The 26050-nt window shown below is 48.9% G+C and overlaps 2 protein-coding genes and 1 pseudogene across 8 annotated transcripts in view; 2 read left to right on the top strand and 1 right to left on the bottom strand.

Moving 5' to 3' along the window:
• The window catches only part of ERI3 (ERI1 exoribonuclease family member 3), a gene marked incomplete at its 5' end in the record, with an annotated part of 129180 nt that extends 125087 nt beyond the window's left edge, over positions 1 to 4093 (top strand). For all 6 annotated transcript variants that reach the window (XM_079696439.1, XM_079696438.1, XM_079696437.1 and 3 more), the window contains one exon: positions 3581 to 4093. In XM_079696439.1, the coding sequence (XP_079552565.1) occupies positions 3581 to 3663 (83 nt within the window). In that variant the 3' untranslated portion in view covers positions 3664 to 4093. The remainder of the gene's footprint in view (positions 1 to 3580) is intronic.
• A 421-nt stretch (positions 4094 to 4514) lies between these two features.
• DMAP1 (DNA methyltransferase 1 associated protein 1) lies at positions 4515 to 12743 on the bottom strand (the record flags this gene model as incomplete). Its single annotated transcript, XM_079720675.1, has 10 exons — positions 4515 to 4632; positions 4871 to 5166; positions 5304 to 5376; positions 5668 to 5739; positions 5869 to 6054; positions 6345 to 6512; positions 6640 to 6798; positions 11546 to 11741; positions 12000 to 12091; positions 12639 to 12743. 10 exons carry the CDS (start codon positions 12741 to 12743, stop codon positions 4573 to 4575), a joined length of 1407 nt encoding a protein of 468 aa, XP_079576801.1. The 3' UTR covers positions 4515 to 4572.
• An 8503-nt stretch (positions 12744 to 21246) lies between these two features.
• LOC307067780 (transcription initiation factor TFIID subunit 9-like) lies at positions 21247 to 22234 on the top strand (annotated as a pseudogene). The gene is made up of 2 exons: positions 21247 to 21523; positions 21710 to 22234. The product of its transcript is annotated as a transcription initiation factor TFIID subunit 9-like (transcript).
• The last annotated feature ends 3816 nt before the right edge of the window (positions 22235 to 26050 follow it).

Below are 26050 nucleotides of genomic sequence, written 5' to 3'. Positions count from 1 at the left end.
GCAATATAAAAACATTAAGAATTAATTCCAACATTAAAAATATTAATGCCCCCCAAAAGAAGAGGGCAGTCTTGTCACAAGTTGATGTTCCTGCAGGAACATAAAAACAGGTTAGTCTTCTAGAATTTGGAGGTGAGGAAGACCTACTCTTGGAGGCCTCCATTGTGGGCACAAGGCTCCCTGCCCCCGACCCCAGAACAGCCTCAGGCTGGCCTCAGTAGCTCAATGACGTGCCACAAGGTGGGGCTGCTGACCCAGGTGGCCCCAGAGCTTCGAGCAGAGGACTTTCTGGGAGGCTTACCCGGTGCTCTCTCTGAACTTATGGTCTGTTAAAAGCCCACATTTGTCTCTGTGCTGATCAGTGGGTTGCACTGACTCTTAGGTCGGCTTTCAGGGCTGTCTTCCCCAGTCTGGGTCTCTCTTCATTGTGGTGGACCAGTTGCAACAAGTTAAGACTCCAGAATCCCCAGTGGACAGGGTCAGCAGTCAGAGTTTGTGGCGCGAGTGACAAGTGGTTTCACCAAGTGTGCTGGCCCCTGTGTCATCTGTGCCACGGATTGTACAGTATACACCTTCTCACCATTGGGTCATCCAGAAAACTAGCATCCTTGCCTTCCCTTCAAGAAGAGAGGAGGTATTCCAAACACAGCATGTGCAGACATGTGGGTGTATCACCCGTTCAGTCCTCCCAGTAACACTGAGGTAGTATCTGTTGTCACCCCTAGTGAACCTGAAGTTTGGAGAAACTCGGCACTTGCCGCAGGGCACACAGCCAGTGGGCGAAGTTAAGACTACAAACAGGTCTGACTCCAAAACCCACTTCGTCATTTTCAGAAAACATAAGTGCTTCCTTGAGGTTGGAATCCGGGCATTGGGGGTAGAGAGTGACGGGGGTGAGACCAGAGATATCAGGGATCTGTTTTTTCAGGGCCTTTAACTTCAAGTCATAATAAGGAGTGTGTAGACTTGAAAGTGAGGGCAGGGGAGCCACTGAAGGGACTTAAGAGAAAAGAATGTGATCAGATTTGTGTGAGAAAGATCACTTTGGCTGTAAGAGAATGGATTAAAGGGAAAAGAAAGAGGACCAGCTGCTGTTGTAAGAGCAGGAGATGATGGGGTCTGGACTGGGAAGTGGTGCCAGAATGAAGGGAAGTAGATGATGAGACAGAGAAGAAGATAAAGCCTGCAGTTCACACTTGATTGGATTTGGGGGGCAGGCAGGATGTCAAGCTTGAATCAGGTTTCTTCTGGGACATTTGGGAGTGCCATTCACTGGGATGGAGAACACAGGGGAGAGGAGCTTGGGGGAGAAAATTAGTTCACTGCTGGACGTTTTGAGTTTGTATAGATACCTAGGAAGAGATGTTCCAGAGGCGTTTGGATCTGTGGTCTGGAGCTCAGGAGAGAGGCCCAGACTGGAGACAGCAATTTTCAGAAGTTCAGGATGCGGATGAAGCCATCTGGTGTGTAGAGTGGGGAGAGGTCAGGGGTGAGACTGGGGCACATGGACCTTTGCCCAGCTCCAGATGAGGCACAGGTGGGAAGTCAGTGCTCCCCCACTGAATGGCTGGTGGCCTGGGGGGAGGAGCTGGGCACATTCACTTGGGCCAGGGGAGGTAGATTGAGCAATTTGTCCAGCAATGAGGGAGGAGCCAGATGAAGTCAATAGAAAACTAATTTTCTTTTCTGCTGGAAGAAATGAGGTGTGTGGCCGCTGGGTAATTGCAGATAACGAGGGGACTTATTCTTAATATGCACAGCGGCCATGGTCCCCAGAGTGCCGGAGACAGCAAGGATCGGAGGGGCCCTGACAAGGCCAGATTTATTTGGGAAGAAAATCACCTATCGTAGCCCTTTCAACGGTGCCGCGACAGCCCCTGGTCCCTGTCATAAACCCTCCCCACTCCTGGGGCCCGCCCCTCCTGCACAGCCATTCCTGCCCCATTCCCCTTCTTGTCGACTGCCTAGCTCCTCCTGTCACAGCCCCCTCCCTCCACCCTCTGCCCCCACAGCACAGGCGTGCACACTAAGGGAGACAAATGACGGGGCCTCAGCTGAGCGGGGCGCGTGTCCGGCCCATAAACCATGGGGATGGGTCACGTCTGGAGTTGCCATGGCCGCCACTACCCACCCATCTGTCTTCTCACTGTTCTGCCTCAGACCAGCCTTCATGGCTTCCCGAGCGCCTAGAGGAACAAGGTGTCCCTGTGCCTGGGTCACCTGTCCATGCCCACATCCACCGTAGCTACATTCATATTGAGCTCTGAGAGACAGGACCCCGTGTGACTCGTCTGGCCTGACCCAGAGAGCTCGTCTGCTGTGCGCCGGGTCTGCAGAGCTGGTGTCTGGCTGATGATACAGGGCCTGGCCTGACCAGACTCCTCCCACTCCCACAGTCTTTTTCTAGCTCTGATGGGTCCCCTTTCCTGGTCTAAGGTCCTGGCAAGGGCAGGCTGGGAGCTCAGTGCAAGGGGTTGGTCCTTGACAGACGCAGGGGCCTCCTGACCCCACCTTGACCTTACCACCCCCACACCTGATTATGACACCGACGTACGATACTTCTGCCACCATGGCATCGACCCCACGAGGGCGGTGGCAGCTGAGGTCCTGGTTACGGCACAGGAGCAGAGCACCTGTGGGAGGTGGGGGGGATGGCAGAGGAGGCAGGTGAGGGGGTCGGGGCCCATGACCATGAGACTGAGGCTCCAGGAGTACCTGTTCCTGTGGCCCCCGGGGTCTAGGACAGTTTTCACCACGGAGTTTCTTACGGCAGTCAATACTGAGGAAACGGCTGTGACAGGGTCTGGCAGGCGCAGATGTCTTTAATCTGAGGTATGGCCAGAGACAGGGCTGAAGCCTGCCGGGGTGGGAGAGGCAGGGCTTGGGCTGAGCTACACAGGCGTGTCTGGTAGAAGGCTGCTGGCCAGGGTGTTAAGAGGACCACAGACCCGGCCCCTCTCCACTGGCCTGGGCTGCACAGGAGCAGGCGCCCAGGCAGTAGCTGCTGGAGCACGTGAGCCTGGGACCCCGGCCCAGAAGTGCCGAGGCTTGTGCCTTGTCACCAGTGATTATGGCCTGGGCCACGTCTCCCACACACATGCAAGTGCCGGCAAAGTCACCCTGGCCGTGGGCGTGATGAATGGCCGCACAGTAATGAAATGGAGACATCAAGACGGGTGGCGGCAAGACGGAGTGTGGCGGACGGGCCGTCCCCACGCGGCGGCAACAAGAAGGATCGCCCAGCGGCCGGGGGCCGTCAAGGGAGAAATTACACATTTACTCTGCCTTTTTCTTACTGCGACGGTGCCCATACATCACCGCTGGGGCCAGGGAGGGACACGCCGGCCAATTTCCAGCATGAATTATGGGACTCAGAAGCATTGAGACCAGGCTTCTTGCTGGCCCAGCATCACCCGGCCCAACCTGAAGCTGGAGTTACTGCCAGCTGGGGATAGGACCCACTGGTTTAGAGCCTATGGCTCCTGAATCTGAACCTGCCTCCCACCCCCACCCGTGTACCTCTGGGCCCACAGGGGAAGGCTCTGGGGCCCATCTAAATGTCTTCTCTTCCTCTTTTTAGATGACTGCAAGAACATCGCCAACATCATGAAGACACTCGCATACCGAGGCTTCATCTTCAAGCAGACATCAAAGCCGTTCTGACTGGCCGAGGAAGGGATGGGGCAGGACAGGGTAGCTGCTTGGCCCAGCCCAAGACCCTCCTCTCCCTCACCAGAGGGGCAAAGGGAGAGTGGCACAGCTCTACGTCCAGAGTGTCCCCCAGCCCGCCCTGTGGGCTTGTGTCCTGGGTAAGGCTTGGCCACTTGGCCCCTCTGGAACAGACACTTTGTGCCCCCTACCCCCTCCCCTCAACCTCAGCCCAGTATCAGGCCCTCCCATTGTGGGCCTGGGCTGGGGGGCCTCCTCCTCACTGTCTCCTCCCAGTACAGGCTTCTTGCTGGGGCCACCAAGCCCCCCTGTGCCCCCTCCCATCTGTAGTGCATGGTGTGTGGTGCCCCCAGGGCTCCAGGACAGATCAGGCCCCACCTTGTGTCTACCCCCATCCCCGCTGTGAACGTGCCACTGAATAAAGTCGGGGAAACGAGGCCCTGGGTGTGTGTGTGCCAGCCTAACTGTCTGGATGTGCAGGGGTTAGAGCACATGCCAGGCTGCCCTGTGCTCAAGGCCACCAGTAGAGCTGGCAGTCTCTGAAGCACCTAGGGGACCCACACCGAACATGCACAGGGCCCTGGACTGTCTGAGCACAAGGCTGTGTTCAAAGCAGCCGCTATCTATGGTCATTGCTGTGTGTGAACCAACCTGAGTGCAGAACCACGGGTGTTCGTGGATACAGGTGTTTGGGCAAAGCTGGTCAGTGGTTAAAGGGCTGCTAAGGGCCTCAGTGCAGGCAAGCCCCAGCGCCATCCCCATGGAGTGGGTATGGTGACCCCCCCACCTCCTGCCCACCCTCCCAGCCAGGGGCATGAGAAGTGGTGGGAAGGAAAAGGAAGCAGCCCAGTCCAACTCAGCAGCTCTATTTACACAGCACCATCCCACACCCCGTGTGGCCCCTCAGGGCTTCTTGGCTTTCTTCACAGAAGAGGAGCTGGAGGCCGATTCCCGTCGCTTCCTCTGAGGAGACACAGAAGGTGCTGAGGTCAATGGCCCCCAGGGCCAGATTCAGGCTGGGTGCACGTGTTTCACTCTCTGAGTCAGGAAGGTGATGCCTACTGACCGACCACCCAGTCCCTCATTCTCAGAACCCCTCAGAGTGACGACTCCTGTTGCAGGCACTAGAGGGGGTGGGGCCTGCGTACGCACGTGCATGTGCTCACTAGCAGGGCCAGTTTGCGCTCCCCCTGCCTCTTACCGAATTGGGTGTGAGGGGTGCGCCCACCACATCAATGATGGCGTCCTTGCTGGGGTCCGGGCCGAGACCGGGTTCAGGCACCGCCAGCTCCGCCGGGGCCGGGGCCGGGCCCGATGCCGGTGTGGCGGGGCCCCCCAGCACACCGGCCCGGGCCAGCGCCTCGTGCCGGTGCCGCAGCATCTGCAGCTCGTACTCGCAGTTGGCACATGCCTGCTTGAGCTCGTAGAGCAGCACCAGGTCACTCCGCAGCTCGTTGAACATGTGCACCAGCTCCTCCGTGGGCGTCGGGCTCAGTTCTGTGGGCAGGTGGGTGGAAGGCACAGGGACAGAGCTGGGGTGCAGTGGGAGGCCGGCAGCCAGAACTGCCCCCCACACCCAGCCTTCATCTGCAGCCTCGGTGGGGACGTCCTGAGGGGCTGGCCCCTGCACTCACCCACACCCAGCTCCAGCAGCATCTGTTCCAAGGCCTTGATCTTCTTCTGTCCCACAGAGCTTGGCAGCTTCATCTGCAATGACCCAGGCAGCTAAGCCCTCTCCCCCCAACAAGCGGTTTAGAATGAAGGAGACTAAAGGCAGTGGGGGGAGTGGAAGAGAAGATAACCCCTAGAGGCAGCTCTGGGTCACAGAAGAAAACAGCCAGTAAGCGGAATAGAGTGAAAGCTGTGAGCTCAGCCTGGCATCCCCCTGAGATCCCAGTACATCCGCCTCCACCTGCTCCGGCCCCATGGCCTGCAGCATCCAGGCCGCAGAGCCCAGGGCCCAGGGCCCAGACACAGTGAAGGAGGTGACTCACGTACCCGCTGGCTCCGCAGTGTGACGCCTGCGGACTTGAAGTCTGGGAACTTGATGCCTGCAGTCTCAGGAACGGCCTGGGGGAGAAGGAGTTACGGAGACCAGGCTGTCACGGGGAGAGGGCCCGGTGTTAGTCCCAGCCCCCTGCCGGCTCCGCGTGCTCTCAGAGCCCTCCACCCTGAGCTGGGCTGACTTGGTCTCCACACCGGCTTCTCAGCCTCCTTTTTCTGGGGGAGCTTCTTCTTGGGGGCCTTGCGTTCCGTGCGCCGCTGCTCTGCAGTGGTGTCCGCCGCCGTTATCAGCTTCTGCAGGTCCTGGCTGCGCTTCTCCCGCTCCTTCTTCCGGGCCTCGATCTTGCGCAGCTCCTGCAGCAGGTACTCCTCCTCCGCCACCTGGGAAAGAGAGACGCTGAGACGCCCGTGAGGGTCATGGGGCGGTGAGAGGAGACGGGGAGACAGAGGGGTGCCGGGCTGTCTGTGAGGGAACCTGAGCAGCAGGGGATCGTGAGGGAGGTGAGGGCTACAGAGAGCAGGGAGGATGGCCGGCGAGAGGCAGGGCTGGATGGGGGCGGGAAGAGGGGGAAGAAGGGGAGCTGGGGTGAGGGCGTTGAGGGTGTGCAGGAGGGAGGCAACGGTCAAGGGGTTTCACGGCACGGAGCAGAGTCTGTGGGCCTCGGGCTGACCTGCTCTGGGGTCCGGTTATAGAGACGCTCCAGCTGTTCCTTCCGCCGTCGCTCGTGCCCAGCATCAAACACTGGTATCTTGAGGTCTGTGCCTGGCACGGCCCGCACGTTGGCAAGCTTGGCACAGATGTGGTAGTAGCGCTCCTTCAAGTCCTCCACAGAACGCTTCTGAGGATAAAGATACAGAGAGAGGGAGGATGAAAACTCAGAGGCATGTGGAGAGGAGATCATGAAGGTAGTGGGCCTGCCACGCCCGGGGGTTGGGCCCACATGCAAATGCACGATACCAGCTCACCTTGAACTGCTGGTGGTCATACCGGTCGTGGATAACAACAAAACGTAGGTCAAAGCGGCGGCTAAGGTCAAAGAGGTGGTCGGTTTCTGCCTTTGTCCAAGCATCGTCATGAAGATAGAGCTGGTACTCCTGCTCTGAATACACGGGCACCTGCACCGTCTACAGGCATGGAGGGACAGGGGGCACGCCCACGTCACAGCACGTCCCGCAGGCTCCAGCAGCCCCTCCTGTTTATTGTCAATCCCTGGGCTGGACAAAAGCAAATCCTCTGCCTGGGACCCTGCACAGGGCACCTGGACATGATGTTTCCAGAGCAAGAAAAGAAACTCTCTGCTTGACCAAAGGCCCTGGCAGGCTCTAGAACTGTTGCCTGCCTCTGAATCCACTCCAGGACCAACTTCATCATGCCTTTGGCTCCAGAGCCTCGGTAACAGGACACATGCTCCTGACCCGATGGTTAAGGTGAGGGGACCACGTGTGAGTGCTTCTGTGGAGTCCAAAGGTCAACTTTGGAGTAAGGCAGATGGCTAAATTCTGGAGAAAGGCCCAGGAGCCCTAGTCATGGCACACTTGATTGAAGTACTCCTGCCACCCAGTGGTGACAGTGAGACTTGCAGCTCCGCCAGAGCTGGCCAAGGTCACGTCTCTAAGGAAAAGGCACCTGAATCCTACTCGCAACATACACCCCCCACCCCAACACCCATGTCCCGTCCCCCAGACCTCCCTCAGGGACAAACAGCACCACCACCACCTGCGTCTATCAGTCAGAGACCCCAGGAAAGAGACAATGCTAGGCTGGACGAGGGAAGTTTCTCCATCAAAGACCACATTGGCTCTGAACCTGCTCTCAAAACCCTTATGTCCAGCTGCCTCTTGGACATCTCCTACTGGAGATCCTATATACATCTCAAACTGAATATGTTCAGGTGATACGTGTTAACTAGGCTTGCTGGGGTGGTCATTTCACAATATATACCGATACTGGATCATTATGTTGTAACCTGAAGCTAATGTATGTATGATATATAGTAACTATACCTCAATTAAAAGAAAACAAATCCTAATATGTTCAGTACTGAGCTCATCGCCCTCCCTCAAACTCCTATCTCCCCCAGTCCGGATCTCAGTCAATGTCACCATCACCCAAGCGGAAACCTAGCAGGCATCTTTAAATCCCACCTTTACCCTTGACCGCTCCCCTTTCCCACATCTGTGGATTTTACCTCCCAACTCTGTATCTCCTCTGCCACAACCCTGTCCAGACCACCACTACCCCTTTGCCTGGACAGAGAAACAGCCTCCCCACTGGCCTCTCTGCCTCCATTTAATCCTCTTCTAAACAATTCTCCATCTGCAGCCAAGATGTGACCTCTCTGAACACTGCTACTTAAAAAGCAGCTCACCGTCAAGCAAGGGAGATGGTCATTCATTCAGCAAATATTTATCACGGGCCTGCTAGCCCTATGCTGGGGACACAATGCTGAATAAGACAGACAGGGGCCTTGCCTTCTCAGAGCTCACAGTCCAGCTGAAAATTTAGTAAAGTGCAGCGAATTTGATGACAAAGGTATGCCTAGGGTGTAATGAGTGACACCTGATGCAGCCTGGGACAAGGGTTGTCAGGGAAGAGGTAAATGGAGCCTGGTTCAGTCTTAAGGTTAAGTAGAACTGAACCAGTGAGGGAAGGCGCTGGAGAGACTCCTAAGCAGGGGGGCCACATAAACAGCGATGAGAGAGAAATGGCCTGATGTGTGCGGGCTTGGCAGTCAGGGACACTAAGGGAAACAAGAAAAGGGTGAGACAGGGAGAGGCCTGAAGAGAGCCTGGAGAGTTGACAGAGGCAAGCTGCTGCAAGCCTTGTGTGACTGCTAAGGAGTCTGGAATTCATCCTGTGGGTGACGGGAGTCAGTAAGGTTAGTTTTAAAGAGAGGAGTGAGATGGTCACGATTCTCTTTTACAAAGACCACCCTGGCAACAGTGAAGACGGGGTGAAACATGAGCCTGGGAGACCAGCTGGCGGGTTTAAGAAATAATCCAGGTGGGAAGTGAAGAGGGCTGAAATAAAGCAGCACCAGTGGAAGGCAGAGAAAAGGGCATGGACTTGAGAGGCTTTAGATTAAACATCATAGGATGTGACAAGTGGCTGTGAGGGGTGAGAGAAGATGCTGTCATAGGTAACTCCTATGTTTCTGGCTTGAGCAGGAAAGCGGCTGGGGAGCCACAGACTGAAAGCGGGACCCCAGGAGAGAGCAGTATTGGAGGGAAGATGTTAGTTCCCTTTACTTTGACTTCATTCTCCACCCAGTCACCACGATCTTTCTAAAACTCAAATCTGATCCCGACACCTCTCTACTTAAAATTTGTCAGTGGCTCCCTAAAGACATCAGAGCAAAGCCCAAATTCCTGAGCCTGGCTGCCAAGCCCTGCCTGACGCGGCCCTGCTGCCCTCTCAGGTCTCGTCTCCCACCATATCCTACCTTGGACCTTAGGCTCCATCAACAGGGAAATGCCCACAGCATCCCACACATGGCTGATTTTTCACTTATGCCTTTGCTCATGATGTCCCCTCTGCCTGAACAAGTCACTGCACTCCTTTTCTACTATCACCTGGTAACATCCTTCGAGACTCAAATCAATACCATATGACCCAGCAATCCCACTCCTGGGCATATATCCGGAGAAAACTCTAATTTGCAAAAATACATGCACCCCTATGTTTATAGCAGCACTATTCACAGTAGCCAAGACACGGAAGCAACCTAAATGCCCATCGACAGATGAATGGATAAAGAAGATGTGGTACATATATACAATGGAATATTACTCAGCCATAAAAAAACAATGAAATAATGCCATTTGCAGCAACATGGACCTAGAGATTATCATACTAAGTGAAGTAAGTCAGACAGAGAAGACAAATATCATACGATATCACTTATATGAGGAATCTAAAATATAATACAAATGAACTTATTTACAAAACAGAAACAGACTCACAGACATAGAAAACAAACTTACGGTTACCAAAGGGGGAGGGGGAGAGGGATAAATTAGGAGTTTGGGATTAGCAGATACAAACTACAATATATAAAACAGATAAACAAGGTCCTACTGTATAGCACAGGGAACTATATTCAATATCTTGTATTAACTATAATGGAAAAGAGTAAGAAAAAGAATACACATACACACACACACACACACACACAGGTATAACTAAATCACTTTGCTGTACACCAGTAACACAACATTGTAAATCAACTATACTTCAATTAAAAAAAAAACTCAACTCAAGCTCTAACTTCTCCAGGAAGTTTCCATGACCTTCAGTTCCTCCCAATATGGCACGTATCCCACCGATCTGTAATTGCCTGTGCCTCCCCCCAGCTCCCCAACAACATGCAGAGTTTCTAGAGGGCAGATACTGTGCCTGATTCATGTTTGTGTCCCCACTGCCTTGGGCTTGACTTGGCATGGAGTAGTATTTACTAAATACAAAATGAACACTCTTTTGTCTTCACCTCAAATTGTCTCATCCAACCTTCCCACCCCCACCTCAAATCTCTTACCTCTTGGTTATCCCTTCTCAGTCTTACATCTCCAGCCTCTCCCTCCACTGGACCTGAGGGGCCTAAGGATGGTGGTGAGGGGCCTAAGGAGGAAAACCAGTTTGGGGGCATGGGGGAGAATGATGGGTCGCACCTGGACGTACTGAGTCTGAGAGGCCTGTGAGCCACCCAGGGGGAGGTGTCCAGGTGCAGGTGGGTATACTGGCTGAGGGGAAAGAAGTCAGGACTTGGGAGTCCGGGGTTCAAGCCCCCAGTGCTTGCAGACTCGAAGTCTAGGCTGCTCCAAGCTGCAGGGACTGTGGGGCCGTATCGTGAGTGGCTTAAACAACAGCCTAGGGAATCCTAGCCCAGCCCAGCTCTGCTTCTCACTGGCTGCGTGAGTCTGTATAAGGCCCTGCTCCATCTGAGCCTCAGTAATCCAGACCAGAGATAATTCAGCTTGGATTAGGGTACAGAGAATGAAGAACACAGGCAGATGTGATTTATTATAGAAACAGAGTCAGCAGGACTCAATGACTAGATGTATCACTGAAGTCTAACTCAAATGCCAGCTTCTCAGAGAGGCCCTCCCTGACCACCCTATCTATTAGGCCTCCCCTACACCTACAAGTTCACTCTTTATCTCATTTCATATCCTGGTTTTATGTTATTGATGGCTCTTATCTGAAAGAATCCAATTTATTTGCTTACATGTTTGTTATCTGTCTTCCCCTACCTTCTTTGTCCCGTTGTTGATTGAAATAATATGAGAGCTAAGGGAGAAGCTAAGTCAAGGATGATTCCCAAATTTCTGGTTTGGGCAATTGGGTGGATAGTGGCATCATTCACTTATGTGAGGAACAGGTTTGGGGGTGGGGAACAGAGGGAAGATTATGAGTTCTGCTCAAGGGTATCCACTTGATCTGAAGTACCCGTGGGGCCTTCAGGGAGAGAGGTAAGCAAATGACTGGATATATGTGGACTGCTGCTCTGGACTGGAGACACTGAATGGGGTTAATGGCATACAGAGGGTAACGGAGGTCACAGGGTAAACGAGACACACTAGGGAGAAAGTAGAGAGTGAGAAGAGTAGAGCACCTAGGACACAGCTCCGAAGAACAGCGAGAAACGAAAGGCTAAGGCAACACACCGAGCACCAGAGCAGGTCCAGGAGAGGACAGGATCCCATGGGCAGTGAAGACCCACAGAGGTACTTGCACCAATAACTGAGTGGGTAACCACTGTTAATGACCTGGCCTGAGGGGGCCTCTGGAGCCAACTAGGAGACTGGAGTGCTCAGGCAAGTGGCTCAGAGTAGGTGGGCAACTTTGGCCTACGTCCCAATGGTGGTGGCTCACCTTATTGAACCTGGCGAAGGGGTAGTCCTTGCCCTCCTCTGCTGCCCGTCGCCAGTGGAAGAACATGGCTCCATCCTTGCGGGCTGGGTTGGTGAATGGCATCCACTTCCACGGCCGCACCTTCTTGGAGCCCAACTTGGCCTTCACTGTGCGGTAGCCTTGACCAGTGTCACTGGGTAGCAGTGGGGGTGCATCCCTGGCAGCAGGGTTTAAGGAGGTGAGAGATTACAGTCAGAAGGTGTGTAGAGAGCCTTTGGACCCAGGCTGCTGATCTACCATAGAGCAAGGAAGTCACGTCCTGGAGTGAGACATCCGAGCTCCAACATCCTAAGCAAGCAGAAGCCCTGTGTGGAGAGGGGAGGTGGGGAGAAAACTGGCTGGGAAAATTAGGAGTTAGGGACATGCAGGTTGGTCAGGGACCAAAGCCTGGGGGATCTGGGATTCTAATACTTGCTTCTTGTCAGAGTAGAGCAGTGCATAGACCTCCCGGTGCATGCCCTCGGGCCTCTTGAAGGTCAGTGTCTCAGAGGACTTCTTGGACTTTTTCTGGGGAGGGAAACCACAGGAGAGGAACCACAGGCTATACTCCCTTCCCTGAAAATTCTTTAGCCCAGCTCAATCCCTGAACAAACCAGCATCTACAGGTACAATGACACACATACACACTGTGACACATAATGACACACTATGAAGGTACAGAAACCCACTCAAGGGGCACCTGGGTCTGAGCAGGTCATTCCCCTCCACACCCGTACCTCAGAGCCCTACCTGTCAGAGCAGAAGATACTTTTCCAGCATCTCTCAGCATGTCACACCGAGTTGATGTCCCCCCAATATCCCACAAGTGTCACACTCTCTAGTTCCTGTCTTACAAATGTCACACCCTCTTGGTCCCCACCATTTTCCACAGGGTCCCACCTCCTCCATCCCATCTCACCAAGGTGACACATATTCTCTATCCCGTTATTTCACATCTTTTACCGCCCATCTCACAAGAAGTGTGGCACCTCATCTCTCCCCGAGCTGTCTTCCGTTGTCACTCCTACCCACCACTTCACTACCGCTACCCAGCGCTCTCAGGCACCACTGCTACCTTGTCCGGATTGATAATGTCCTTCTTGCTGATGGTCCCGGAGGCTGCATCCCCCTCTGGACCCCCGAGTTCTAGAATGTCCCGCACATCCGCGCCCGTAGCCATCGCGCCCGAGAGATGGGGGAGCACCCCGAGGTCAATAGTCAGTGCCTGAGGAACTACCAGGCTCAGATCGGGGGGCGGAGCCACTTCAGCCCCAAGTGGGGGCGGGGTGAAGAGGCGGGCCGCGAGGACGAGAGTGGCTCAGGGTCAGGTCGGGGCCCCGCCAGTGTCCCGCCGCCTGGGTCTCCCTAACGGCCCCAGCTGTCTCCTAAGCCCAAGCGCCTCCGCACCTAGACCTCCAGGCTGCGGCCCAGCGACTCCCCTATCCCCGCAAAGCCGCAAACAGAAACTTCCGGTCGTGCGCGTTAGAAATGTGGCCGTCAGGAACACTTCCGGTCTGTGCTTAGCGGAAACCGAGCCGGCTGGTAACCCAGTGTGAAAACTACTGACCGCGCAGGGACTGCTGCACTCTTTGGCTCCCAGGAGCCCGCCCGTTTCCTGGGCTGCCTGCTTTCTGGCATTTTCCCTCTGCGTTGCTCCGTCGCGCAATGAAGAGAGAGTGCACAGCTTTGTGACCTTGGAAGTCGCTTAATTTCTCTGAACTCGTTTCTTCACTTTAAAATGGAAATTGTCATGGTACCTGCGTAAGTGAAGTGCCAATAATCCATGTAAAACAGTTGCATGGTGCCTTTTTTCATTACATAAATTAGTGGTATTAATTGCCCCTGTTCATTCAGTGCTAAGTACATACCAGATACTGTGCTACGCGTTCGAGATGAAGAGATCAACTGGACAAGGCAGAGCTTCCCAGGGTGGCTGCCAAGATGGAGTGAGGTCTGGACCCTCACTTACACTCCTCTGATGGGGGGTGGGGTGTGGGTCGGGGCCTCATGGGGCTTTCCTGGAGCCCAGCTTCCTGGAACTTCACTAGTCTGGGAGCTAACTGCACTAGTGTGGGTTCCAAAGTAGTCCAAGAACACAATCCCAAACAGGTAGCACCTGGAAGAAGTATCCCTCAAAAGAAGAAACTTGCTGATCTCCCTGGAGAGAGAGAGACTTCTAGAACAGGCGGTCCTGAGGAAGCACAGAAGGGACAGGAGAAGCAGCTCCCAACTTCAGCCTCTGCAAACTAGCCTGTAGACATAGAGGACACTGGGCATTGAGCATGGGGGATGGAGTGGAGCTTGTAAGGTATTAAGGAGACCAGGCCCCAAGCCAGGGGCCTGTCAGAAATTCAAGCAGGGCCTGGAGGAGCAGACAGCCCACACAAGTGAGCTATCAATGTTGTAACTTATTCTGGCTTGGGGCATATGGGGACATAGTTGCTGCAGCCCACAAGCCTAGCTAGACCCCAAAAGTTTGAAGAACTGGGCCTAGAGGTACAAACCTTGCCCTGTTCCTGAGGCCTGATTCCTGGGTGAATCCTCTGAGCTCTAAACAGTTTCCAGGGGAAGCCAGAGTCTTGCAGCAGAAATTGCCCACAGGGTAAGGGAATGGTCCTTGGAGCAAGAAGTGGGAGAGGGTCCTGCACCTCTGCCTCAAAACCCTTGACTCTGCTTGTAGTTACTGTGTTGCATAATTATTTGTTTAAGATATGTTGCTCTTGATAGAATCATTTCTGTGAGGGCAAGGATCATGGTACATAAATGTGTGTATGTGTAAGGCATTATTCTAGGCTCTGGGGATGCAATGGGTGAATGAGATACAAATATTTCCCAATGGGGCTTGTAACTAGCATATGAACTATAAAATAGAGAGTGTAAGTTTGATGGTGACAAGTACTGTGAAAAAAATAAAATAGGGTAATAGGATGGGGGAATATATGGAACCCCAGGGAAGTTTTCTCCAGGGAGCTGAAATCAGAGCTGAGGTTTAAATGATGGAAATAGCCACAGAATACCTGGGGAAGGAGAGTTTCAGACATGAGGAATAACACGTGCAAAGTCTCTAAAATGGAAGGAACTATGTGTTGAAAGGACATAAAGAAAAAAGGCCAGTGTGGTGGCTGTTGGGTGAGGAAGGGGAGAATAGGAAGACTTAAGATCAGAGGTAGGCATTGAGGGCCATGATAAGGGGTTTACCCTAAGGTTAATCATTTGTCATTCTGTCTTGGCCATGGCCTGGTTCTGTCCCCATCCTGGAGTGCCACCTTAGCTGCTGCCATTAAGAAATCCCCCAGAATGACGGGGCCAGAGCTGCTCATTCCTTCGGGAAACTGAGTCCAGGGGTTGGGGAAAAGAGGACGAGAGAGGGATGCCTCTCTCTTGACCCTTCTGGGGAGCCACTGCTACACTTCCTTTACCAGACTGCAGGTGACAACGGGTCTCCCTGCCAGCCCCGAGAGGAGCTTATCCTGCGGTGCCCACCCAGCTGACCCTCTTCAGGAACCCAGCATCACTTCTGAAGAGACTCTTGCTTTGCAGTGTCCTATTGAGGGGCCTGGGAGAGGGACTTCAGGCTGGGGTGCTCTGGGGATGCAAAGTTGACTTTAACAGAGTTTTTATTCAATCCTGAGAGTAATGTGAAGCCATTGAAGGGTGTGTGGCGGTGGCATGGGGAGGAGAGTTAGGAAGAAGGCTGAAAGGAGTCAGATTCACCTTTTAGAAAGATGATTGGTGGCTTGCCAGTAGGGAGGATGAAGCTGGAGGCAGGAGAACCTGGTGAGAGGCAGTGGTAGAATCAGCTGGAACCGGAGGCTGGTTGGCCGTGGCAGTAGGATGCAGAATAAAAAAGAGTCGCAGAAGCCCCTCCCTCCTGAGCCTCACTGTTCACAGCTGTGCCCAGAAAGAGTGCACTCTAGCTCCTGAGTGCCTGGCCTGGCTCTCTCCTTCCTTTCCCCCTCTGCCCTCCCCCTCTGCCCTCCTCCCCTCTCCTACCAAGACTATGCGCTCCTTAAGCGTGGCACTGGGTCTCCTCATCCTCTGGTCTCTCCCAGCATGTGCCCTATTTGCAGGGGCTCCTTAGAAACTGTGGGGAAGGGAAGGTGGTCTGTGTGTGGTGTGATCAAGATCCAGAACCGCTCAGTCTGATCTGGTCTTGCTCAGGTTAATTATGAAGGACATTTTCCAACTAATAAGACAAATTTCCCACTTTTTGAAATGCGCAAAGAACATGATTAGGAAAGTCACAGAAGAAGTGCAACAGCCAGTAACCATACAGATAAGCATTCCACCTCACTGGGATTGAAAGAGCTGAAAAATTGAAAGGTATAATGAGAAATCATTTTATGCCTATCAGATAGGTAAAACTTGAACATAACTGTGATACCTATTTTTGACAAGGATATGGATGACATAGGCACCAGTCTATTGTTGGTGGGAATGTACATTGATTCGATTTTGTTCATTAGTTCATTCAACAAATAATTGTTTAGTACTTACTGTAAGCCACTTAGATATGCCACTACATGCCAGGCCCTGTGCCATAGAGACCTCAGCAGTCCAGAAGGAAAAGTGATCACTGCCTTCAGCTGGTACATTAAGAACTGTGCCATTGATCGTGTGAAAGTTGTACCTCATTAAAAAGAAACAGGTAGATGGGAACTGGAGCTGCCAATGAGGCCTGATCAAGATGACAACCTCTCCAAAGCATCCTGCGCCCCTGGGGGGAAAGCCAGTGGGGCGTGCGAGATTGGCAAAGTCGAGGGCAAGGAGCTGGAGGACAGTGGCATCGACAAGGCCCGTGTGGTCCCCGGCCAGTTCTGGGGGCCAAAGAAAGATGAAGACCTCCTCTGGGAATGGCTGGAAGACACGTGTGGCACCAACAGGGAGCAGTCCTGGGACAGTGCCAGGTGCCTTCCGGAGGGGAGCGCCTCCCTTGGTGCTCTCGGGAGCCCCGCCCCCATCCCCAGCCCCAGCGCTGAGTCTCCAGAGTTTGCGGCTGAGTGGAGACTCCACCTCCATCCTCCGCAAAGGAAAAGATTGCTGTTGTCAAACTCACCGCCCATGTATTCCAGGGTTTGTGGGAGTCCTCTCCCCACACCATTTCAGCTTTTTTGGAATTCGTGTTCTTGCAGGCATCTCCCTTCTCCTTCCCCTGCCAGTTCCACATCGACAATTACCAGCTTTCCTGAGTGGACTCCTGGCCCCTTCCCTCACCCTCGCTCTCACCTGTGGTCTATTTATGCCATTTGGCTTTTTTTTTTTTTTTTTCTAGTTCAGTCTTTCCAGCAGCCAGAACTCTGAGAAATAAGTTTCTACTGTTTAAGTCACTCAGGCTATATAGTATTTGTTAGAGCAGCTCAAACTAAGACAACTTTTTTTTTCTTTTATATACATGTTGTATTTTTCTTTGAGCCAGTCCTCCCAAAGTCTTGGAGTATCTTACAGACTTCTTTGCCAGTCAGTTCTTTTGCTTTACTAAACTAAATAAATAAATAAAAATTAAAGTAAGAAACAAGCTGCCACAGCTTATACCACTCACCTCAAAGAAAGAGTTAAAAGCTTGGTGGCCCTCTTTGGGTTTGGAGGCAATGTGTACTATTTTGGGGCGTGCTGCTCTGTCTCACTTACCAGTAACCTATAAGTTTAGAGAGGAACCTGGCTCCAAAGGGGGTTCTCCAAAAGGTAGGTCCAGGTTGCAATGCAAGCTGTGTTACCAGTCGGGCCTGATTATCCAACAGACCTAATGGTTTTGGAAGTATTTTGTGACAAAAAACTTACATATACCTTCTGGCAACCCCAGTTGGAGAATTACAGCATGGGCACCTAGGATTCTGAAGTAAGGCTCTGATCCCACCCACAAACCACTGGCCACTACTTGAAAAGCAGTCTTTGGCTTACAGCGACCCTGGTAGAAGCTGAACATTTGTCCACGAGATGCCATGAAACCGCCCAATGCGAACTGAGAATTATCTAATCCACTGGACCATAAAGTTGGGGATGCAAGTCAACATTCCACGATAAAATGTAAGGGGTATTTAGACCTTTCTTATTTTCAATTACAAATACTTAGAGCTATAATTTTCACCCTAATGACTGCTTTAGCTGCATCCTACTAATCATTTTACATTTTCATTATCATTCTAACTTCCCTTGCGATTGCTTCTTTGATCTATGGATTGTTTAGAACTATGTTGCTTAATTTCCAAGTATTTGGGAGTTTTCTAGGTATCTTATGATTATTGATATCGAATTTAATTTTATTGTGGTCATAGAACATATTCTATATGATTTCAATCCTTTCAAATTCTTTTTTTAATTTATTTTTTTATACAGCAGGTTCTTATTAGTTATCTATTTTATACATATTAGTGTATATATGTCAATCCCAATCTCCCAATTCATCCCACCACCACTCCCCACCCCCACTTTCCCCCCTTGGTGTCCATATGTTTGTTCTCTACATCTGTGTCTCTATTTCTGCCTTGCAAACTGGTTCATCTGTACCATTTTTCTAGTCAATCCTTTCAAATTTATTGAGGTTTGTTTTATGGCCCAGCCTGTGGTCCATTGGTGAACATATCGTGTGTATTTGAAAAGAATGTTTATCCTGCAGTCCTGGTACAGAGTTTTATAAATTTCAGTTAGGGCAAGATGATTGATGGTATTGTTCACATAATCTATGTCTTTATTGATTTTTTATGTCTCTTAGTCTATTGCCGAGGATTTTTTTTCATCTCCAGCTATGATTGTGGAATTGTGTATTTCTTCTTTTAATTCTGTCAATTTTTGCTCCACATATTTTGAAGCTCTGTTATTAGGTCATAAGCTCTGTTATTACACATTTTTAATTATTATTTCTTCCTGGTGAATTGATCATTTTATTATTATGAAATATCTATCTTTATCTCTAGTAATAGTCTTGGTCTTGAAGTATACTTTATCTGATATTGTAGCCACTCCAGCCTTCACAAGCTTACTGTTTGCATGGTATATCTTTTTCCTTCCATTTTCTTTCATCTTTTAGAGTACATCTCTTATATACAGCAGATATTTGGGTTTTGCTTTTCTTTATCCATTCAAACAGTCTCTGCCTGATGAGACCATAAGTATTCATTGAGCGATGGGTGGTAAAGGAAAACATGCTTAAGCCTGGTCTCATTTGTAACCTTTCTACCTGATGATGAATGCTTTTGGACACTAAAGACTTTAGAGTGGATCAAATAGTTTGCAGGTTATATTGGGCAGTTCAGTTTGCAAGGTCACTTGTCCTGGTAGTCCCATGGACAAGCATTCAGTTTCTGTCAGGAACCAGTAGTAAGATAAAGCTGTTTCTCAAAGGAGATCAGTTACTTATCAGACAGGGCATGGCTTTCTTCTGCACTGCTGCTCCTGGGCTTGTTATAGACTCCCTCAGCAAGATGACCGAAACATGATTGGGATCTGGTGGGTCATGGAGACCAAGTGGCCTATCTACTTACATTGCAGCCTAGACCACCTGGACAATTTCCTTTGCTCTGGATTCCTCTCAAAGCTGACAGTCTTTCAGGTCACTCAGTAAATGAATGGGTTGCAAGACACCCAAATATGATGTATGCTCCCTCAAAAATCCAAGAAAACCACCAAGTACCCAAATTCAACTACTCTAAGACACCATCAACTGAAAGGTGCACCTTTATTTATATTCCACTATGAAGAATTTTATAAAACACTGTCAATTAAACCATAGCATACCATTGATTGTAAGATGAATTCCATTTCAGAGATGTTAGAATGTTGGAATTGTGAATGTACTAAATGCCACTGAATTGTTCATTTTAAAATGATTAATTTTATGTTATGTGAATTTTACCTTAATAAATTATTTTCTTAAATGTGAATCAGTAAAATATGGTATTCTGTCTCTTTCATATGGTAGGAGGTTGTAAGGCAAAGCAACTTGTACTTAGGAAGGGACATTGTGATGCTCCCTAGAACACTGGCTCTCCAGAAACATCACTCACATGTATTTTCATGGAGTTTACCTTATTTACCTTGATTTACCAGAAGGGATCAACAGAAGGCTGTCACAGAACTATGTCACTATTTCCTGCTGCTGACAAGGATTGTCAGAAGTCACCCATTAGCCTTAAGGAGCCACTTCTGCTGGCCAGGGAGGCTCAAGGGGGTAGGATTTTGGATGTTCTGAGTCATCTGACTGCTTTCTTTTCTGGCCAACGCTCTGACTTTCAAATACGAGACCTGGCAAAAGGCTATGAGTTTTTTGTTTTGTTTTAATATTTATTTATTTATTTGGCTGCCATGTCTCAGCTGTGGCACGCTGGATCTTCATTCCCACATGCGGGATCTTCATTGCAGCATTCAGGATCTTTAGTTGTGGCATGCAGGATCTACTTCCCTGACCAGGGATCGAACCCAGGCCCCCTGCATTGGGAGCGCTGAGTCTTAGCCACTGGACTACCAGGGAAGTCCCAAGGCTGTGAATTTTACTGATATTGTACTACAGTAATTCTCAATATAACACTTTGGATTTGATTTTCAGTTACTATCAGCCCCGCGACTGCAAAAGATAAATTATTTTTATCATAGACATAGAAAGCCAATGGTTTGGGGACTTGTCTTGAGCCAAACTTTTAGAGTATTAAGCTTCATATTCTTTTTCTTCATTCTGTCCAGAAAGAAACCCCTCTTTATAGCAGTTCACAGATCCCATCTGCCCTCCATACTGTTCTGTGTCAGAGACCACTTAGTTCCCCAACGCTTTGCCTTCAATGCATCTTTCATTCAGGTGATAATTGATTGCAGATGATAACTTATTGGCAGCAGGCCAAAGGCTACTTTTTTTTTTTTTTTTTTTTTTTTTTTTGCGGTACGCAGGCCTCTCACTGCTGTGGCCTCTCCCGTTGTGGAGCACAGGCTCTGGACGCGCAGGCTCAGCGGCCATGGCTCACGGGCCCAACCACTCCACGGCATGTGGGATCTTCCCGGACCGGGGCACGAACCCGCGTCCCCTGCATCGGCAGGCAGACTCTCAACCACTGTGCCACCAGGGAAGCCCCAAAGGCTACTTTTGATATTAGCTGGATTTTCACTGCCCAAAAATAAATACCAAATTCATGCCTGTTCTGATACCAATTTCTTTATCAGCTAAAGCTCATAGTTCTGAGTTATGTTTTCCAGTTAAAAAAAAAAGTAGCCAAAATTGTTCCAAAAAGAATTAGAAAACCAAATGGAGCAATAACCATAGAAAAAATAAAAATATTGTCATTGAGCTACACTGTTAAAAAGTAACAGGCTGAGAGTTATAAATAGGTGGTTCTAGTCGAACTTCAAGGGACAGATTATTCCTCATTTAAATAAGTTGACTTCAGAGCATATAAGAAGTTGAAATTTTTCTCAGCTCATGAAAGTAGCACAATATCAGAGCCTAACAAAGAGAGAAACACATTTGAAGGATACATAATTTTCACCTTATATGATCTATTTAAGAAAATAAGAAAAGGCCCAACATGCTGTTCACCAGTCAGGGTGTATGGCAGGGTGGAGCTGGAGGGCGGAGCAGGCAAGGTAAACCAGGGATTGGAAAAACCACACTAGACAAAGGACTTGCATCAAAACCAGGACTGAACTACATTCATGTGGGTGATATAGCTCGAGGAGTCTGATCACTAGATATCACAGATTCTGGCAAGATGCCTTCTCCCAAGAGCATGCTGAAAGATGCACAGATGATGGCACAAATCCTGAAGGACATAGAGATTACAGACTATGAAGCAAGAGTTATAAATCAGATGTTGGAGGTCGCCTTTCAATTTGTGACCACAATTTTAGATGATGTGAAAATTTATTCAAGCCACGCTAAGAAAGCTACTGTTGATGCAGATGATGTGCGATTGGCAATCCAGTATTGCCCTAACCAATCTTTTACCTCTCCTCCCCAAGAGATTTTTTTTTTTTTTTGCGGTACGTGGGCCTCTCACTGCTGTGACCTCTCCCGTTGCGGAGCACAGGCTCCGGACGCACAGGCTCAGCGGCCATGGCTCACGGGCCCAGCCGCTCTGCGGCATGTGGGATCTTCCCGGACCGGGGCACGAACCCTCATCCCTTGCATCGGCAGGCGGATTCTCAACCACTGCGCCACCAGGGAAGCCCGAGATTTTTTATTAGACATTGAAGGCAAAGAAATCAAACTCTTTTGCCATTGGTCAAGCCATATTCAGCCCCTAAATTGCCACTTGATATATATTGCTTGACAGTCCCAACTATAAACTTAAATCTTTACCAAAAAAAGGCATCTGCTTTGCTGGAAGAGTAACGGTTCCACAGTTAAGTGTGGGTTCAGTTAGTAGCAGACCAAGAATCCCCACTCCAGGCACACCAACCCCCAAAATCATGTCCGTTTCAACTAAGGTAGGGACTCCAATGTCCCTCACAGAGCAAAGGTTTATAGTACAGATGCTCACTTCATAGTCCTAGTTGTAAAAGCATCAGTTCCTGCAACAGCAGCAGTTCAGAATGTCGGATTAATCCATCATTAATAGGGTCCCAAAACATTCTTACTAACACTAACACGGTGCCATCACAAGATACTGCCCATGAATCATCAAACACATTAAAAGAAAATGTGAAGGTGATGACAATGATGATGATGGTGATGACGATGAACATTTGTAATCCAGCCTTAATACATGTAACAGGTATACTTGATCTTGAATCCATTGTACTGAAATTAAACACACACAGGATGTTTTCAAGTTGTTTTAGAAAACTTCAGTAGTAGTTAATGAGTAAATACAGTCACCATACTTTTCAATTAAGATGTTGGATTTTCTTTAATAGGACTAGTAATTGTTTTTCAGCAGCCTTTCAGTGTAAAAAATAAGTTGTCATTCATGAAAGAAAGAAAGAAGGAAAGAAAGAATGGTTCAGCATTAGATTATATATCAATTTAACCTATTATATTAATAAATAAAAACATTTTAAATGAATGTCTTGATAAATTCAACACCCATTAATGATATAAAAGAAAAAAATGTCCTAGCATCTAGGAAAAGAACAGCCTTAATTTGATACATTGTTTGGTTTTTTTTTGTTTTTTTAATTAATTAATTAATTTATTTATTTATTTATGGCTGCATTGGCTCTTCGTTGTGGTGCACGGGCTTTTCATTGCGGTGGCTTCTCTTGTTGTGGAACACTAGGTGCACTGGCTCAGTAGTTGTGGCACACGGGCTCAGTAGTTGTGGCTCACGGGCTCTAGAGCACTGGCTCAGTAGTTGTGGCGCACGGGCTTTGTTGCTCCGCGGCATGTGGGATCTTCCCGGACCAGGGCTCAAACCCGCATCCCCTGCATTGGCAGGCGGATTCTTAACCACTGTGCCACCAGGGAAGTCCCACATTGTTTGTTTCTAATAAAACAATGATAAAAACCTACAGCAAATGCCATACTTAATGGTGAAGCAATAGACACATTCCAATTGAAGTCAGAAACAAGACAAGAATGACCTTTATCACCACTACTATTAAAATGGTATCACTTATTTTCTCTAATTCAAAATGAGACAGAAAACACTAAGAGGTATAAACATTAGAAAAGGAGAGGCAAATTGTGATTATTTGCAAATGACACTATTGCTTACATATAAAAACCTAAGAAAATCAATTGATAAGCTATTAGAATTAATAAGAGAATTCAGCAAGGTGACCATATACAAGAGCAACCTAAAAAAAATCAATAGCTTTCCTATATACCAGCAATAACCAATTAGAAAATGTAATAGAAAATAAGATTCCATTCACAACAGCAAGAAAAACTATTAACCACCTAAGAGTAAACCTAAAAATAGAATTTATCTCATGCCCTTACAGATAGTTCAAAATTAGGAAATCCATCAACCTAATTAATCACATTGATAAAATCAAGTTGAAAACTACAATTATACAGCAGCTAAGAATATTCAAGAACAGTTTCTGGTAAAACACACTAAGTAAAACAAGAGACAAAAGATATTTCCTAACTATGATAAAGAGTTGTTTATTTTCTTTTTCTGAGAAACAAAGAGCAAACATCATATTAAATGGCTAAACATTAAATGCACTGCCATTAAAGTCAGGAACAAGGCAGGGACCATTGCTACCACTCAAAATTGTTTTATGTAAAAATTAAAGAGAGGATTAGAAAAAGGGAGTAATGACTTCATACAGCAGACCCCATTCCAGAGTCTGAGAATGACCCCTGCCATAAACAAGAGGACATGCTTTGATTTTATATTACACAGTAGAATGGAAATTGAAATCTTACACAAAGACAGAAACTGATCAAAAGAGGTTATTTTCTTCTTTCCCTATCAAAGCCATTGCCAAGTACTATCCAGATATTACTCATATTGTTCCTGCCCTCTGCTTGAAGGAAAGATTTTTAAATTGTCCGAACAGTCCTAAGACCTGTCAAAATCTGAATGAGGGACTTCTCTGGTGGCACAGTGGTTAAGACTCTGTTCTCCCAATGCAGGGGCCCTGGGTTTGATCCCTGGTCAGGTAACTAGATCTCACATGCCACAACTAAGAGTTCGCATGCCACAACTAAGAGTTCACATCACAACTAAGGAGCCCATGTGCCACAACTAAGAAGCCTGTGAGCACAACTAAGACCTGGCGCAACCAAATTAATTAATTAATTAATTAATTAAAAAACTGAAAGCTTTGATGGGTAGAGTATTCTTGGTTGTAGGTTTTTGCCTTTTGTCACTTTAAGCATATCATGCCACTCCCTTCTGGCCTGCAGAGTTTCTGCTGAAAAATCAGCTGATAACCTTATGGGGAGTCCCTTGTATGTTATTTGTTGCTTTTCCCTTGTTGCTTTTAATATTTTCTCTTTATCTTTAATTTTGGTCAGTTTGATTACTATGTGTCTCAGTGTGTTCCTCCTTGGATTAATCCTGTATGGCACTCTCTGCACTTCCTGGACTTGAGTGACTGTTTCCTTTCCCATGTTAAGGACGTTTTCAGCTATCATCTCTTCAAATATTTTCTCAGGCACTTTCTCTCTCTCCTCTCCTTCTGGGACTGATATAATGCGAATGTTGGTGAGTTTGATGTTGTCCCAGAAGTCTTAAACTGTCCTCATTTCTTTTTTTTTTCCTTTTTAAATTTTTGGCCATAGTACATAGCATGTGGGATCTTAATTCCCTGACAAGGGATCGAACACTCACTCCCTGCATTGGAAGGAGGAGTCTTCACAACTGGACTGCTGGGGAAGTCCCTGTCCTCACTTCTTTTCTTTTTCTTTTTTTTTTATAAATTTATTTATTTTATTTTTGGCTGTGTTTGGTCTTCGTTGCTGCGTGTGGGTTTTCTCTAGTTGCGGCAAGCGGGGGCTACTCTTCATTGTGGTGCATGGGTTTCTCGTTGTGGTGGCTTCTCTTGTTGCAAGTCATGGGCTCTAGGTGCGTGGGCTTCAGTAGTTGTGGTGTGTGGGCTTCAGTAGTTGTGGCTCATGAGCTCTAGAGCACAGGCTCAGTAGTTGTGGCACATGGACTTATTTGCTCCATGGCATGTGGGATCTTCCCGGACCAGGGCTCAAACCCGTGTCCCCTACATTGGCAGGTGGATTCTTAACCACTGCACCACCAGGGAAGCCCTGTCCTCATTTCTTTTCATTCTTTTTGTTTGTTTGTTTTTTGTTCTGTTCCATGGCAGTGATTTCCACCACTCTGTCTTCCAGCCCACTTATCTGTTCTTCTGCTTCATTTATTCTGTATTGATTCCTTCTAGTGTATTTTTCATTTCAGTTACTGTATTCTTCAACTCTGTTTGGTTGTTCTTTACATTTTCTCTTTGTTAAAAACTTCTTGTAACTTCTCACTCTGTGCCGCTACTCTTTTCCCAAGTCCTTTGATTATTTTTATAATCACTACCCCTGAACTCTTTCTCGAGTAGATTTCCTATTTCCATGTCACTTAGCTGTTCTGGGGTTTTATCTTGTTCCTTTGTCTGGAACATATTTCTCTGCCATCTCATTTCGTCTCATTTTCTATTTGTATTTTTATGTATGTGGAAGGTTAGTTATGTTTCTCAACCTTGGAGAAGTGGCCCTCTGTAGGGGATGTCCTATGTGTCTCTTCTTGTCACCCAAAGGCTAGGGACCAGCTGGCCCCAGGGTAGGTTCTGACCTGCATTTGCAGACTGAGTTGCACAGGCTGCAGGATCATAGTTTTCTTGCTTCTGGTGTCTGCCCCCTGGTGGGTGAGGCAGTCTAGAGACTTGTGAAGGCTTCCTTGTGGGAGGGGCCAGTGTCTGCCCACTGGTGGGTGGAGCTGGGTCTTGGCCCTCTGGTTGGCAGGGCCACGCCAAAGGATGTGTCTAGAGGTGGCTGTGGGCTCAGGAAGTCTTTCGGCAGCCTGTCTGGTTGTGTTCCCACCCTGTTGGTTGTTTGGTCTGAGGCACTGGAGCCTACAGGCTGTTGGGTGGGGCCAGGTCTTGGTGCTAATG

Source organism: Hyperoodon ampullatus (assembly GCF_949752795.1).
Source record: "Hyperoodon ampullatus genome assembly, chromosome: 2".
Lineage (NCBI taxonomy): Eukaryota > Metazoa > Chordata > Mammalia > Artiodactyla > Ziphiidae > Hyperoodon > Hyperoodon ampullatus.
This window is presented reverse-complemented; position numbering and strand designations above follow the sequence as displayed.